At 37.4% G+C, this 17962-nt stretch overlaps 1 protein-coding gene across 7 annotated transcripts in view; it reads left to right on the forward strand.

Moving 5' to 3' along the window:
• The window catches only part of EIF4G3 (eukaryotic translation initiation factor 4 gamma, 3), a 280669-nt gene that overhangs the window by 45351 nt on the left and 217356 nt on the right, over positions 1-17962 (forward strand). For 6 of the 7 annotated variants that reach the window (XM_014534335.1, XM_014534338.1, XM_014534336.1 and 3 more), the window contains exon 2: positions 17577-17652. The exons of the other annotated variant lie outside the window; for it this stretch is intronic. In XM_014534335.1, coding sequence (XP_014389821.1) covers positions 17577-17652 — 76 coding nt within the window. The remainder of the gene's footprint in view (positions 1-17576; positions 17653-17962) is intronic. 7 annotated transcript variants of the gene reach the window in all.

Below are 17962 nucleotides of genomic sequence, written 5' to 3' on the forward strand. Positions count from 1 at the left end.
CTTCAGTGCATGGCTGCCGGCCGCCATCTTGGCTGGCAGTTAATTTGCATATCGCCCTGATTAGCCAATGGGAAGGGTAGCGGATGTACGGCTAATTACCATGTTTCTCTTTTATTAGATAGGACTAGAGGCCCGTTGCAGGAAGATTCCTGCAAGAATAGGGCTTCCTGTGTCCGGAGTGAAGCAGAGAAGGGAGCGAAACCCGAGGCGGGCTTCGCTCCCGCCTCCGCCGCCCTGCTTGCTTCCATCCCGCCTCCGCCGCCAGCTTGTTTCCCTCCCGTCTCCGCCGTCCCGCTTGCTTCTCTGCAGTTTCGCTCACTTCTGCAGCACTTGGCTTCCTTCTACGTTGTCTTAAGTCTTCGCTTTCCACCTGCGTATGCAAATTAACCTCCATCTTTGTTGGGTTAATTTACATACTCTTCTGATTGGCTGGTGGGTGTAGTGGAGTGACACCAATTTGCATGTTTCTCTTTTATTAGTGTAGACCAGAGGCCTGGTGCACGAATTCATGCACCAGTGGGGTCCCTTGGCCTGGCCTGCGGGATTGGGCCAAAACTGGCTCTCCGACATCCCCTGAGGGGTCCCGAATTGTGAGAAGGTGCAGGCCAGGCCCAAGGACCCCACTGGTACATGATCGGGGCCTGGGAGGGATGCGGGAGGCTGGCCAGCTGGGGAGGGACTGCGGGAGGGTTCCAGGGAGTGTCCGGCCTATCTCACTCAGTCCCAATTGACCGGATCCAGCAGCAAGCTAACCTATAGGTCAGAGTGTCTGCCCCCTGGTAGTCAGTGCACATCATAGCAACTGGTCAACCTGTTGACTGTCTGCCCTCTGGTGGTCAGTGCACGTCATAGCGAGCGGTTGAGCGGCCTTAGCATATCATTAATAGCATATTATGCTTTGATTGGTTGAATGGCTGACTGGACAACTGGACACTTAGCATATTAGGCTTTTATTATATAGGATAGATTGCCTTGGCTGGTTGTTCAGTGGTTAGAGCATTGGTTCATGGACCAAAGGGTTGTGGGTTTGATTCCCAGTCAAGGGCACATATCTTGGTTGCTTGTTCAATCCCCATCTGGGTCGGGACATGTGGGAGAGGCAACCAATCAAAGTCTCTCTTTCTCTCTCCTCCAACCCCCCACCCCCCAACTCTGTCTGAACAATGGAAACAATATCCTTGAGTGATGATTTTTAAAAAAGGTATATAATATTTACTTCTTCCTTTTATTTACCTAATAAATTTAGCTGTCATTCCTTGTTTTTATTACATTTCTTTATTCTCACTGAAATACCATTTCATTTCAGAAATCAGTATGATTTTCAGAAAATTGTTTAGAGGCCCTTTGGGACTAGTAGAAGATTTATTCATTTGCAAATCATGACCTAATAAAAATGAGGTTGCAAACTGTATGTGAATTTGTCTTTTTATTTTCTACTGCCATTATAAAGGAAATTTAGCTGTGTGACCTTCAGCATGTTCCTTAATTTCTGAATCTTTTTTTCCTCTTTATTTAGTTGGACATTCATTTTTATAAGATTATCTCCCAGGACTTTTCCAAATCTCTTATTTTACAATTCCATACCCATTTCAACTCAGAAGATGGAATTCATTAATTCTTAAAGTAGTGTTAAGGCCAAATTTCTTGTTAAACAATATCTACATAACCATTAGAATAAACTTTAATAAAGTGCATTTGTAGTCTGAGTTGTCTCATAAATGAGTTCTAATATAGTGCTGCATAATGTTAGTCATATGCATATATAAAATCTTAGTCATGGGGTGGGATTTTGAAATGAACATTTCCAATAAGACATATTAACTTTCTTTGTGTGTTTGTGTGTGTGTGTATTTTTAAGGCAAATTGACATTTTAATTTTTATTCTTAATACTAGAGAATGAGTCTTTTCTTTGTTTAGAACCTGAAAGGAAATGATGTCTCATGCCAACTGTATCTCCAAAGATAATTATACAGTGAGATATTAATCAAATTAATTAAACTATGACAACTTCTTTCACTAACTTTCCTTTTGTTGGTGAAATTATGGCCGTGAGGAAAATGGTTATGATCCACACCCTGATATTGTACTGAAATGTGAGGTCTCTATTGTGAACCTACGTTAAACATTAAACATTTGTTGCCTTAATTAGAAAATCTCCTTAGGTTACTGGCCTTTTGAAAAACAGGTGAACAAAAAGTGAAATGTGTTTTTAAATTTAAACTTTACTGATGCAAAGGGGGCGGGTTTATAATTTCTGGAGTCCAAATTGGAAGCCAAAAGACTTCATTATCTCTGTAGTTTTCTGAATGAACTAGATTGAAAGGGTCAATGTGAAAAAGAAATGCAATTCTGGAATTTTGTTTATTAGTAAAATGAGTTGTAGTGTAAGCAGGGTACACGAGTCCTTTTGCTGGCCTGTGTTTAATAGACAAAGCCTGGGTAGCTGCATGTTAGGAAAGCTTTTCTGTTTCCTTGCCATCTTCGTCTTTAATGTATCCAGGCAGCTGAGGAGATATCCCCTAAAGAGGCAGAACTCCCCCATCCTCTCTCTTCTCCTGTCTTAAAAAAAACAAACCTATATACTGGGACATTCAATGGCCTTGCATTGACCAGAAAGACAAAGAGTGCTTTCATACTCAGGGTTAAGCCGTAGCCAGTGTGCTCGGCCTTTGTTAGGGCTCGCACTAGCTCTTTCTCTTTCACCACCCCCAGTCTCATTGTTCATACTTTGCAGCAGCAACAGTATCTTTTTTAGAATTTTACCTCCTTACCTAAAAACAAACAGTTGCAAAAGAACATTCCAAGTTTTTTTAATGAAAAGTGAAAAGAAAAGAAGCTTACTTTCCTCTTGTGTTTTTTGATAAAGTAAGTATGCCCTGTTACATCCAAGTGCCTTAGTGCAAGACCAGATCTTGTTGAAATTATTTGTCATTTAAAAAGTAAAGTAACAATGAACTTTATTTCCTTCTCTTATGGCTGTATCCCATCTAACTCATTGTTGGTGATATTCATAATGAAAACAGACAAGATTCTTTTCACCAGTGTCAAATGGTTTTTAAATTACTCTATGTTTTTGTGTTACTAGATAATATAAAGTGGAGAATTTAGACAGTTATGTGGATTATTCAAAGAATGCCTTTTGCCTCACTTAACAGACAAAAGTTAATAGTGTTGGCCTTTGTCCTATATTTTGCTTATATAGAAATAAACCATCAAGCTAAATAAGCAAAAGTTATTTTTAAAAACATGCTATATTTGCATATGTAAACTATCATAGCTGGACTGTATTTTACAATTTTTAAAAATTTTCACTACTCTTGTTCTGTGTGGTTTTTTTTACACAGTTGATTTATCTTGTAATGAAATATTTTATGTGTATAGAAATTATAGAGAATAACATAACAAACACTACTGCACATACCACCCACCTTTGTTGTATTTGTATTCTTTTTTTAAAAAAATAAATATATTTTATTGATTTTTTTTTACAGAGAGGAAGGGAGAAGGATAGAGAGTTAGAAACATCGATGAGAGAGAAACATCGATCAGCTGCCTCCTGTACACCCCCTACTGGGTATGTGCCCGCAAACACGGTACATGCCCTTGACTGGAATAGAACCTGGGACCCTTGAGTCAGCAGGCTGACGCTCTATCCACTGAGCCAAACCGGTTAGGGCTGTATTTGTATTCTAAAGAGAGATTTGGAGGACCCTAAAAGTCTTTATCTGTGTCTTGTGAAAGTTTATGAGTTTTTTATTCCATCATCTGTTACAAATTTTCCTCCTAGACTAGTCATTCGTTAAGGTAAACCTAGTGTGCCACACAGTGCATTATCCTTGACACTACACAGAGTCTCCTGGAAAGTATTTGTGATTTTAAGTTCTATTTAATAACCTCAGTATTAAACAAGTATATACAGTCATGTGCTGAATTTCGGCCAATGATAGATCACATCTATGGCGGTGGCCCTGGAGGATTATAATGGAGATGAAAAATTCCTATCACCTGGCGACACTGTAGTCCCCACAAGGCTGTAGTGCAGTGCATTACTCACATGTTTGTGGTGTAAACAAACCTGCTGTACTACTAGTCGTAGAAAAGTATAGCACATACAGTTTGTACAGTACATAATACTTGATGATAATAAATGTTATTGATGTATATATTTACTACACTATACTATTTACTGTTATTTTAAAGCAGGGGTGGGAAATGGCTAGCCTGCGGGCTCTATAAGACTGCAAAATCATTTGGTCTGGCCCTGCCAAGGCATTAGGGGTGAGTTAATTAGATATTTGACCAAATATAGCAGGCTAATTTTTAAGTTGATAATTTTGTATGGTCTGCGAATGATGTTATAAATATCCAAATGGCCCCTGAAAGAAGAAAAAAGATCCACCTGTTTTAGAGTGTACTTTTTCTACTTAGAAAAAGAAGTTTGTTGCAAAACAGTATGCCGTGTATGCCATCAGCAGCAGCACATACATTGTATTTACTGCGCCTCTTTTTAAAAAACCATATATATCTATTTCTGAAAGTAAGAGGGAAAGGGGGCGGGGGCAGGGAATCAACAGTAGAGAAGATGAAGCCTAAAATCAAATCAGCGATTTGTAATATAAGGAAGCAAAAAATACCCAATCAAAACAGCTAAAAGAAATAATCCAAAAAAAAAAAAAGTGAGGATAGTGTAAAGAGCCCCTGGGACCACTTCAAACGTGCCAACATTCACATAATAGGGGTGCCGGAAGGAGAAGAGAGAAAGCAAGTAATTGAAACCTATTTGAAAAAATAATGACAGAAAACTTCCATAACCTGGTGAAGAAAATAGATATATAAATCCAGAAAGTGCACAGAGGCCAAAACAAGATGGACCCAAAGAAGCCCACACCAAGATGCATCATAATTAAAATGCTAAAGGTTAAAGACAAAGAGACAATCTTAAAAGCACAAGAGAAAAAGCAGTTTGTTACCTACAAGGAAGCTCCCATAAGACTGTCAGCTGATTTCTCAACAGAAACTTTGCAGGCCAGAAGAGATTGGCAAAGAATACTCAAAATGATGAAAAGCAAGGGCCTAATACCAATGTTGCTCTACCCAGCGAAGCTATCATTTAGAATTGAAAGACATATAAAGATTTCCCCAGACAAGAAAAAGCTAAAGGAGTTCATCACCACCAAACCAGTATTACATGAAATGTTAAAGAGACTTCTTTAAAGAAGAGAAAGAAAAAAAGATAAAAAGTATGAATAAAATGGCAATAAATACGTATCTATCAATAATTGAATCTTTAAAAAAAAACAAAATAAGTGAACAAGCAGAACGTAAACCAAAAAAATCTTTAATCCATTTTGGTTTAATTTTAGTGAGTGGTGTAAGATATGGGTCCAATTTCATTCTTTTGCAAGTGGATATCCAGTTTTCCCAACACCATTTATCAAAAAGATTATACTTTCTTGATGGAGTTTTTTTTAAAAGTGCTTGCATTTGGAGTTATAAAACAATAACATGTCTTCAGTATATTAGTTTCTTCCACAGAAATCTTTTTCTTGTTATCTCAGTAATAGAACTTATGTATTTTAGGGTAATTTTTATAGTAATATTAATAGTTAAAGTTTTTAAATTAGATCAAGTTACCTAATGTGTTTTTCCCCTATTGAGGGAATGAATAAAGTAAATGGATGTTATCTTTCTTACCACAAGCAAAGAGTTGAGTAGTAAAATTGAATCCCTTGCTGCCTTTGTCTGAGATAGTCTCTAACCCGAAGGATAGGACCATTCTCACTTTCAGGGTTATTCATCTAGAATGGGTAGGGAATGTCTGACCTGCAGGCCGTATAAGGTCTGGCCCTGCCAAGGCATTAGGGGTGAGTTAATTAGATATTTGACCAAATATAGCAGGCTAATTTTTAAGTTGATAATTTTGTATGGTCTGCGAATGATGTTATAAATATCCAAATGGCCCCTGAAAGAAAAAAGATTCCCCACCTGTTTTAGAGTGTACTTTTTCTACTTAGAAAAAGAAGTTTGTTGCAAAACAGTATGCCGTGTATGCCATCAGCAGCCTCACATACATTGTATTTACTGCGCCTCTTTTTAAAAAACCATATATATCTATTTCTGAAAGTAAGAGGGAAAGGGGGCGGGGGTATTTTTATTGACTTCAGAGAGGAAGGGAGAGGGAGAGAGAGATAGAAACATCAGTGATGAGAAAGAATCAATTGGCTGCCTCCCGCACGCCCCCCCGCTGGGGATCAAGCCCACAACCCGGCATGTGCCCTGACGGAGAATTGAACTGTGATACACTGGCTGGGCTGACCACTATCTCTTGATTGCATTATTTTCTCTTGTGCTTGATTTAAGCTCATGTTTTGTTCATCATGACCCCTAAGTGTACAAAATCCATTCATTGCTAATGTTGCCAGTAAGGGCCATGTTGAGTGATTGGCTTGGAAACAAAAATAAAAGTGAGTAAGAACTACAAAGGTGGCCCTGACCGGTTTGACTCAGTGGATAGAGCGTCAGCCTGTGGACTCAAGGGTCCCAGGTTCGATTCCAGTCAAGGGCATGTACCTTGGTTGCGGGCACATCCCCAGTGGGGAGTGTGCAGGAGGCAGCTGATAGATGTTTCTCTCTCATCGATGTTTCTAACTCTCTATCCCTCTCCCTTCCTCTCTGTAAGAAATCAATAAAATATATTTAAAAAAAAAAAAAAGAACTACAAAGGTGGAAAATCAGTGTCGGTTATTGCTGGTGAGTCAGGCTTGTCTCATTCTACCATAGCTATGATCTTGAAGAAAAAGAATGAAGGCAATGAGACTAATTTTGAGAAGAGCCTATATCAGACATGGAGAAATGACTTGGGTTGGATTGAAGACCAGACACAGAAGTATATCCCTCCTAGCACCATGACAATGCTGGCCAAAGCAAAAAGTTTGTTTGCATTCAAAAAAAATTTTTTATTGAATTTATTGTGGGACATTGGTTAATACATTTATATAGGTTTCAGGTACAAAATTCTATTTGAATTGTATGCTCACCACCCAAAGTCAAGTCTCCTTCTGTCACCATTTATGGCCCCTTTACCATCTTCTACCTCCCCCAACCCCCTTTGTTTACATGTTTAAAGAAAAGGCTGGACCACACCAGGAAGTTGAACTTACTGCTAGCTCTGGATGGTTTAAATGATTCAAGAATCATTATTCATTACTTAATGTGGAGGTGAGTGCTGAAATGAAGGCAGCTGAAGTTTGGAAACTCTAGATAAGGTGATCATGGAGGAAAATTACTTGTCAGAGTAAATATTCAGTATGAATTAAAGCTCCCTGTTCTGGAAATGGATGGTTAAAGGGACTTTCATCTATAAGGAGGTCAAATCATTGCTGGGTTTCAAGGCTTTTAAGGACAGGATCACAGTCTTGCTTGGGGGGCAATATTGCACACTACAAATTAAAAACCTTTGTGATTTGGCACGGTGAAAATCCCTGGGCCTTCACACATATCAACAAGCACACACTCTTTAGTGTAGTATAGGAGCAATAAGAAGACATGGATGGCCCAGCTCCGCTTCCAAGATGTCCTGAATTGCTTTGCCAGCAATGTGGAGAAGTACTTTGGAAAAGAACACATCATTTAATATTGATAATGCTCCTGGACATCCTCCTTTTATTGGTGATCTTCAACCCAATATCAAAGTGTTTCTCCCTTCAGACACCATCTCTTTGATCAAACAATGTTTCAAGAAGTTAGAGCAGCTTTTAAGGCCTACTACATGAGGAGGACCTTTGCCCACGCCATTGCTGAAACTGAGGAAGACACTGATGCAATTCTGGAAGGATTATAAACAACATCTATGGCTGCATCCAGGACCTTGCTTGGGCTTGGTGATGATGTCACCAAGGAGTATCTGCATGGCATCTGACAGAATACATTCAGGATGTTTGTCCATGACTTCAAAGGATTTTCTGAGGATGAGGAGGTTGCAAAAATCTAAAAGTTTAAAAAGCAGCCCTACCCGATTTGGCTCAGTGGATAGAGTGTAGGCTTGTGGACTAAAAGGTCCCGGGTTCGATTCTGGTCAAGGGCATGTATCTCAGTTGCAGGCACCGCCCTGGCCCTGGTCCTGGTTGGGGCACTTGCAGGAGACAACCAATCAATGTGTTTGTCACATCAATGTTTCTGTCTTTTCCTCCCTCTTCCACTCTCTCTAAAAAAAAAATAAAAAAAAATCCTCATGTGAAGATTAAAAATATAAATAAAAAGCAAAATAAATTTAAAAATAGAAAAAAAGCTTATAGAATAAGGATATAGCCGAAACCGGTTTGGCTCAGTGGATAGAGCGTCGGCCTGCGGACTGAAGGGTCCCAGGTTCGATTCCGGTTAAGGGCATGTACCTGGGTTGCGGGCACATCCCCAGTGGGAGATGTGCAGGAGGCAGCTGATCGATGTTTCTCTCTCATCGATGTTTCTAACTCTCTATCTCTCTCCCTTCCTCTCTGTAAAAAATCAATAAAATATATTTTAAAAAAAAGAATAAGGATATAAAGAAAATATTTTTTGTATAGCAGTACAATGTGTTTGTGTTTTAAGCTAAGTGTTATCAAAAGAGTCAAGTCTTGGCTGGTGTGGTTTGGCTGGGCGTTGTCCCATGCACAAAAAGGTTGTTGGTTTCAATTCCTGGTCAGGGCACATACATGGGTTTTGGGCTCGATTCCCAGTGGGGATGTGTAAGAAGCAGGAGGCAGCCGGTTGATGTTCCACTCTCACATAGTTGTTTTTCTCTCTCTCCCTCTCCCTTCTACTCTCTTTCCCTCTCTCCTAAAACCAATAAAAATTATTTAAAATAATTTGAAAAATGGAAAGGAAGAACAAAGTTGAAGGTAACATGCTACCTGATAAACTATACTACAAGGCTATAGGAACAAATTGATGGTCACCAGATAAAACTATTTTTATTAAGTCAAAAGTTTCAAAAATTTTTAAAGCTGATGAAGTAAAAATATTATGTTAAATTAAGGTTTATTATTGAAGAGTGATATTTTAAAAAATAAGTTTAGTATACACTAAATGTACAGAGTTTATAAAGTCTGCAGTAGTATCCAGTAATGTCCTAGGTCTTCACACTCACTTACCTCTTACTGACTTTCCAAAGCAACTCCCAGTCCTGCAAGCTCCATTCATGGTAAGTGCCCTACACAGGCATACCATTTTAAAAACATTTTAAAATGTATTTTTACTGTACCTTTTCCATGTGTGGTTATGTTTAGATACACAAATACTTAACCATTGTATTATGGTTGTAGTATAATAACACGCTATTGAGATTTGTAGCCTAAAAGCAGTAGGTTATACCACATAGCTTAGGTGTGTAGGCTATACCATCTAAGTTTGTGTAAGTGCACGGTGGTGTTCACATAATGATGAAATTGCCTAATGGCACATTTCCCCCTGTCATTAAGTGGCACATGACTGCACTAAATTTTTATTCTATTATTTATTTATTTAAAAATATATTCTTACTGATTTTAGAGAGAGAGAGGAAGTGAGAAGGAGAAATAGAAACATCGATGAGAGAGAAATACCGATTGGCTGCCTCCTGCACCCCCTCCCCCCACTGGGGATCGAACCCACAACCCAGGAATGTGCCCTGAGCTGGAATTGAACCGGCGACTTCTAGGTGCATGGGGTGATGCTCAACCAACTGAGCCACACTGGCCAGGGCTACTAAATTTTTAGATGCTAGAACTCCATTGTCATATATTGTAAGAAGAGAATATAACATACAACATGGTGAAAATTTATTTATAATTATTATATAAGTTAGTATATAAATATGTGATTGAAATATGAGGGAAATTTTCTGTTATTTTGTCATTGGTTCAGCTGCTTTTGGTACCTTATTTGACCTTTATACTAAAAAGATAAATTTCACTTAGAGGTCTTAATATTAGCAGTCATTTATTGTACTCGAGTGTTCATAAAATACTGGGTTAAATGCCTTAAATAAATTCTTTAAACTGTATATCAACTTCCAAAGTAGGTGCTATTATTGTTCTTATTTTATAGGTGAAGAAACATGCTTAGAGATGTTAAACGTAACTCCACCAGAAATTGCACAGGTAGTAAGTGGAAGAACTGGAATGCTAAAATCAAATTTGTACTCTAGATTGGTGATGTGAATAAACTGTCTCTGGAGTTTAGTGTTTTCTAGAACTGTTATAATAAGCCTCTTTAACAGTGCAAAATTGATCTGTTTCAGTTTAAGTCTTCTGGCCTTCAAGTTGAAGTATTTTCAAGGTTTTTGAAACATAGGTGTTGGCTGGAATTATTGGTTCTAGTTTATAGATTAAAGGACTTGCTTGGGGTGTGTTGGATTCAACTTGAGCCCTTGGACTGTATTGGTGTCACTGGCTCAGTTTGTCATAGTTGCTGTGCCCATTTCAGACAGAGGTGTCATGAGGTGGGTGCTTAGCTACTTAAACCTGAAACTAAAGAAAAGGAAAAAAAGGGTTGGAAAAAAGGAAGATAAGGAGTTTTTATTTTTTCTAATGGTTTTAACTACACTGATGAGCCTTGTTGGATGGGCCTGAGTGTAAGATTCTAAGAATGAAGTGAAGGAGAATTAATTACATGACTGTGAGTTGAGGCCCAGATGGAATGGCTACAGTGGGGAAATAGTAGAGAAGGCTGCTCATGCTACATTAATTTTTGAATTTTACTAAACATGGGTTAAAGGAATGCAACCCATCATACAGACTAGTTTGTTCTTTTTTCAGAAAGCACATTAATGAATAATTATATATCATTTTTCAAATGCATAGTAGTTCTCTGTCAGTGTGAATGAAAAGCTCTTTGGATTTTTTTCATGATCTCATTTGATGACCCTTTTTCCATTAATTTAACATAAGTACATTTATGAGATTCTCTGGTACCCGTATTTGGAGCACTGTGCTTCTGGTCTGTTTACCTGTATTTGCTCTGTACTTGGAATATTCTAGATATTGGCAATGGAAATTCTAATCCTGGCATCAGGGGTTCCTGTGAGAGAGCATGGCTTTCTTAGGGTAGCATACCATTTAGAGGCAGAGATCAGAACTATTTTAATAATTGTTCTAAGACATTTTATGCCTTTTTCACTTTATTGACATTTTCACTGATGGTGCAGAATCAATGGTGGGTCAAACTGCTGGTACCTTAGCATGAATTAAGTACCAAACTATAGTAGTAATGAATGTGTTATTCACCAATCTGCATTCTTAAAAAAAAAAAAGCACCAGTTTCACTTAAATATCTTTGAGACAGTAAAAATTACTCATTTAATTAAAACTTGACCCTTGTGTATACACCTTTCTATATTCTGTGCGATGGAATGGGAGGCACACGTAAAGCACTTCTATTCAGTAGTTGTTCAATAATGGTTTTAGTGGAAACCACTTGTATGAGTGAGTTTCTGACAGAATGAATGGCATTTTATTTATTTATTTGTTTGTTTGTTTGTTTATGTAATATATTTTAATGATTTCAGAGAGGAAGAGAGAGGGAGAGATAGGAACATTAATAATGAGTGAGAATCATTAATCGGGTGCCTCCTACTGGGGATCGAGCTCACAACCCGGGCATATGTCCTGACCGGGTTCATAGGTCAGTGCTCAACCACTGAGCCATGCCAGCTGGGCAGAACTAGTGGCTTTTTAAAAAAATGTAACACCAGCCCTGACTGGTTTGTTTGGCTCAGTAGATTGAGAATCAGCCCGAGGACTGAAGGGTTGAAGGTTTGATTCTAGTCAAGGGCATGTACTTTGGTTGCAGGCTCCATCCCTGGCCCCCAGGCCCCTGTCAGGGTGAGTGCAGAAGGCAGCCAATTGATGTGTCTCTCTCACATCAATGCTTTTCTCTATGTCTATCCCCCTCCATTCTACTCTCTCTAAAAATCTATGGAAAAATCCTTGGGTGGGGATTAACAACAACATGCCCTGACTGGGAATCGAACCCACAGCCTTTTGGTCTATGGGACAATGCTCCAAGCAACTGAGTCACCCGCCAGGGTAGAAATAAATTTTAATAGAGAACTGGGTTTTAGATTTAACTCAGGCTTTATAGTTTTAGAACTGTATACAAGCTGAATTTCAACTTTTACTGGTATATAATTAACATATTTGAGGCCTGTCATATATTTAGAATTGTATGCAACTTTTATTTTTTTTCCCAATAAATGAAGAAACCATATGTGTAACATTCTTAATTAGTTATAGCTAGTAACTCTTGAGCATCATCTAGAGCAGCGGTTCTCAACATGTGGGTCGTGACCCCTTTGGGGGGTCGAACGACCCTTTCACAGGGGTCGCCTAAGACCAGTGGTTCTCAACCTTCCTAATGCAGCGACCCTGTAATACAGTTCCTCATGTTGTGGTGACCCCCAATTTCATTGTTACAAATTGAACATAATTAAAGCATAGTGATTAATCACAAAAACAATATGTAATTATATGTGTTTTCCGATGGTCTTAGGCGACCCCTGTGAAAGGGCCGTTCGACCCCCCAAAGGGGTCGCGACCCGCAGGTTGAGAACCACTGCTCTAATAAGTTCTTTAGAGGTGGCTCTGGGTGTGTGTGTGGGGGGAGCAGTGAGATGAACTTGTAGAATACTTTGCAGTTCTTATTGGCTGTGAATTTGTAAGTAGATGGAGTGACGAAAATGTTTCTAGTGTACTTTGATATTAAGAATGATGAGTATAGAAGGAAGAGAATTATGTTTTCTAAGTGGTGATGGTTGGTATTTTATATTGCCATTGGTATTCATCAGATCATATTCTTCAGAGGAAATTAGATTTACTCAAACACTAGGTGGGGGGTGCTTTGGAGATAGGTAGTACTAATAAAAGGTATTGACTTTCCCCATCAGTCTCCTTGATAGTTGGCATGGTGGGAACAAGTATTTTCAGTAACCTGACTTTTGGCATGTGGCAGTTGGGTGAATTAATTTGGCTAACGGCACTAGTTGGTCTGATGTAAATAAGAAAAACAGTTTCCTCTGTTGGACACTTTTCCATGTAAACTACTTTGAGGTGAAAACTGTTAAGTTAATCTGAGAAGCTGCTCACCTTGGGGAGAACAGTTAAATCAGAATTAAGAAGTTTCTTAGAGAGAAATTCTGTGTATAAATTCACTGAAATGGCAAAGATCAATCACTATCTTTTAGAATTTTGTCAGATATGGAACAGATTGCATTTTTGTGTTTTTTATTATTCAGTTGTAAGAAATCTTTGTATATTCTGCATACAAGTCCCAGACATGATTTGCAAATATTTCCCCCCATTCTGTGAGTTGTTTTCTTTGCTTTCTTGACGGTTTGGTGTCTTTTGATATACAAAAGTTTTTAACTTTGTTGAAGAGCACTTTATCTTTTTGTTGTTGCTGTTGCTTTTGATGACAATTTAACAATCTCTTGCCAAATTTGAGGTTATGCAGATTTATCCTGTTTACTACTAAAAATTTACAGTTTTAGCCTCTACTTTTAGGTCTTTGATCCATTTTGAGTTAATTTTTATAAGACATATCCCTAATGAGTCAGAACTGATAATATTAAAGGGATTATAGCTATTTCCAAAGCAACTGTATTTTAAATAGTGCTTCTTTTGAAAAGTCATGTATAGTATTTTTGTGAAATAAGGTATAGTTTTGAAATTCTGCCCTTATTTTTGTTATACATTTTCCTTTTTCATTATCAAAAACTATGTAGAAAGGAGGAGAAAGTGGAGAAGGCATAAATTGACTGACATTACTATATTGCCCTAAAGCTTAAATAAGACATACTGCAAAAAATATATTTTTCATTCATTTGTTTTCATTTCCTGAAATCAGTTGCCTGTGTCTTCTCTAAAGCAGTATGCGCAATGGGTTTGTACTTTCACTTTCCCTTTTACAAAGGCAGTGATAACTTGAGGCTGTCACTTTAAGAATATTGCTTATGCTGAGCATTGGGATAATAGCTTTTCTTGTAGTGGAGTGGGGCAAAGTTTAGGAACATTCAGCTGGGAGTTGTAAATGGAGCATAAGTGTTTCAGCAAGTTGGAGGAAGATTACTCTTGACTTTCACTACTTGCTCTCTAACTTGTCAAAATCTACCTTTTGAGGAGTTACTGACTACGAGTCAAACCCAAGGTCAGTTATGATTGTCATTGATCTAAAACTCTCCTCAGGAGAGTTTATCATTCATGAAATTTCAGTAAACATCTGTGCCTAAAAAAAAAAAAAAATTGGTCCCTTCTTTCCTTCATGGTATAATTAGGAAACATTCAGATCATTATGTAATCTCCCCAGAGATCCTGGATTTCTTTGATGAAATTTGGTTGCTGAAATTTTTTTATCAGCCTAATTGACATTTAATGTGTAGAGTATATAGTGAGTACTTTAATAATCCATTTAAAGTCTATTGTACTTTAATTTTCTTTAAACTTCAAATTTTATTTAATTCTGAAAGTTGTTAATATTTTTTAGAAAAAGTGTGTAGAATTTTTTTGCATTCATATTTCTAATTAGTCTTAATTCAGTTATTACATACTATCTGTCTAATCTTGTTAATGATTTTCCTTATATTTCCTAATGATATGTAATTCAGCAATTTGAACCAGAAGTGTCAAGTGGTTGAGCTACTGTAGTTCAGTCATGAGGTTTTAGAAATAAAAATGTGTTCTGGAGCACAGCACATGCATATTACACTGCTCATTGATTGAATTCTAAGTGGTGCTGTGAGAAGCTGTTTGTTACCCTGAGCTCAAAGGGAAATAAGTGTCCAATGATGTATGCTTGAGATACAGAGGTTGGTGAGAGCTGGTAATAAGCTTAAGGGTTGGCAGAATTAGGAGGAAGTATGCTGTAGTCTAAGAACTCTACATGCATGTAATTTCTTTGAATTGACCTGTTTTTGGAGAAAATGCCTAGCAGTGCCTATTTCATACTGATTTGTGTGGGTTTTTTAAGTAGAAACGGTGATTACCAGCCAAGTTGCAAATGACTAAAATATTGTTATTTTGAAATTAATATATAATTCACATATCATATAATTTACACTATTCAATTGTATAATTCAGTGATTTTATCATACTTATGAAGATGTGCAGCCATAACCACTAAGATTAAAGGAGAAAATTGCTCTGTAAAGTAAGCTTCTTTGTTTTCTTTGCATTACCTTCCCCATCTGTAATAGTGAGTAGTCATTTGCCATTACGAAGATGATTCAGCTTGGGCCAAGAATTTGGGACTTTTCAGTTTTAGACACTCCATTGACTCTTTTATGAGATGAAATACTAATTTAGTTTTGTCCTATAGATAGGGGCAACCATATTTTGATCAGGTTTTTGTTTTTTTTTACATATAGTATTTCTGCCCTTGTACCCACTGATATAATAGAAGAGCACGGTCTTTAGAATACAGGGAGACCTGGCCTGGTACTTAGCCTTGTTAACTTTGGTAACTTACTTCATCTTGCTGAACCGCATTTTACCAGAGTACTATAACATGTTCAGTAAAGATAACCTGGTTGGTTATGTTGTAGTACGCTTTAGATTCACATCTTCTGAATTCTATTTTTAGTTTTCTTTTTATAGGACTGTGTTTTTGTTTTAAAATAATTATTTTTATCCAAATGTTCTTTCAAGAAACAGTTCATTTATCAGTCCCACACAATATTCTGTTGGTCGTTTTCAGAGAGTGAAGCAAATGAAATCAATGTTCTTTATCTGTTGCCAAGGAAAAAGAATGTTTGTTAACTGGACTGTTGGCGAAATACATGATTGTCTCTTTAGAAATCTTACAATTAAATATTGTTTGCCAATAAAGTAACTAATAGTAATCTGAAGCCCTAATCTTCTCTTAAGTGGTGTGGTTCACCTTTTGGGCCATAGTACTAATAACTCATTTGTGAGAGAGCTTTAGCTAGAAAAAGCAATAGCAGTTGGCTTTGCAGAAGAAAGAATGGCCTCATATTTTTTGTTATTCATGTGACCACCATGAAGAACTATAATTCAAAGGAAGTTTTATTTCAGCCAAGGGTAATCTTATTTTTGAAATAATTGACAAGTACTTGTATCCTGAAACTTCTTAGGCTTATGTTTCTACATTGCAAACATATATATAGTTTGGATGAAGCAGTTTATTAATGACCTGCTTTAGCTTTGTTATTTCTCATTGTGGCATTTAAATCACTTCTTCATGCATGGAGGATGATGGCAGTGCATTGAACTGTTGTCTGAGGTGGCTAGTTTAAAGAACTGTCAAGAGACTGTTATATGGTTATTAATTTTGAATGATGAAAGCATAGGATTTCATTTTTTTTGTTTTTTCTCTCACCTCAGTAAACTTGCTATTTAGATATAAAGAATTTCACTTTTAATGATTCTTTCAGACTTCTGCAACTTGTGATCATTCATATAAAATTAACTGCAGCTGTCACTCTGTCTTTCAAACTTCTTTAATTGAATTAGAAAGGAACATAGTATGAGAAGTATTAAATGTTAGTTACAATGAAGGAAGGATTCTCTCATTTTGGGTTTACTACATTTACATAGTCGTTCTTTTAAAAATGCATTGAAATTAGTATGTAAATAATTTATTATTTATTTTTTTGTTAAAATATATTTTATTGATTTTTTACAGAAAGAGGAAGGGAGAGGGATAGAGAGTTAGAAACATCCATGAGAGAGAAACATCGATCAGCTGCCTCCTGCACACCCCCTACTGGGGATGTGCCCGCAACCAAGGTACATGCCCTTGACCGGAATCGAACCTGGGACTCTTCAGTCCACAGGCCGACGCTCTAGCCACTGAGCCAAACTGGTCAGGACAATAATTTATATTTATTGTAGAAAAAGCGCATTATACAGTTATGTAATCCTACCATCCAGAGATAATTGCTGTTAATCTTTTGGTGCTGGTCTTTTGGTTGTCATTCTTAAAGAGGTAAAAAAATCACCTTATCAGATAGAAGAACCTATTACATTTTTCAAATTTTGGAGCTAAATAAAATGATAGTCTTTTGTCTTTTAACAGAATGTCTTGACAACATGCTGACACATTTTAAACTAAACTATGATGGAGAGCCTCTTTTTAAAAATGGTGGGTGGATATGAGGGAAAATAGCAGCTAAAATAGAAAAACAAGGAAACTGTGGTATTCTCTATTCCTGTGTAGTTAGCGAAAAGACTGGGCCTTTGTCAGCAATTTCCAGGTTGATGAATTAGTCTTATCTTTCTGAATATCCTGCTTATATTTCCTTAGTCTCTCTCTATGGAAAGGAAAGGTAGTAGATTTTCATCATAGGCCTAAAGTTTGGAGGCTTGTCGTGTAATTGTATTTGTTTTGAGTTTCCATGGAATGTTTTATCATGGGAATCACTTTTGGAGAGATTGATCTAATTACATTAGGATATTTGAAATACTTTGTTTTCCAGTTTCTGGGGGAATTAAGTGTATGACCCCTGGGTGACAAAGCTTGGGTCATTGACAGCATTTGGTGGTGATAATTTTCTCTTACTGCTAAAGCGTCCACTTTTGAGGTCTCTTACCCTTAACTCACTCTGTAGAATCCCTAGAGGACCTGGGCAGCAGCCCCTGGAGGACCGGATCTTCGCACCCGCAGTCTCGGCGGTGTACAGCGCGGTGAGTGATTCACAGCTGGTCATATTGTGTATCTGTTTCTCCACGTGAGCCTTTGACACTACAGGCAATGCTTGTTTGATAGACATGTGATAGATTTTTTGGCAAAAGGTTCAATAAAATCCTAAGTAGAATTAGATGTATATAATTTAATGCAGTAAATAGGCCTTTTCCCCATTGTCTTAATTTAAGAAGTGGTGAAACAAAAATGATAAGATAGATTGGCTTGTATATCTGTCTTCTTTGTAAAAAAAAATATATATTTTTTATTGATTTCAGAGAGGATGGGAGAGGGAGAGAGAGAGACAGAAAC

Source organism: Myotis brandtii, unplaced genomic scaffold (assembly GCF_000412655.1).
Source record: "Myotis brandtii unplaced genomic scaffold, ASM41265v1 scaffold129, whole genome shotgun sequence".
In the NCBI taxonomy this organism is placed as follows: Eukaryota; Metazoa; Chordata; class Mammalia; order Chiroptera; family Vespertilionidae; genus Myotis; species Myotis brandtii.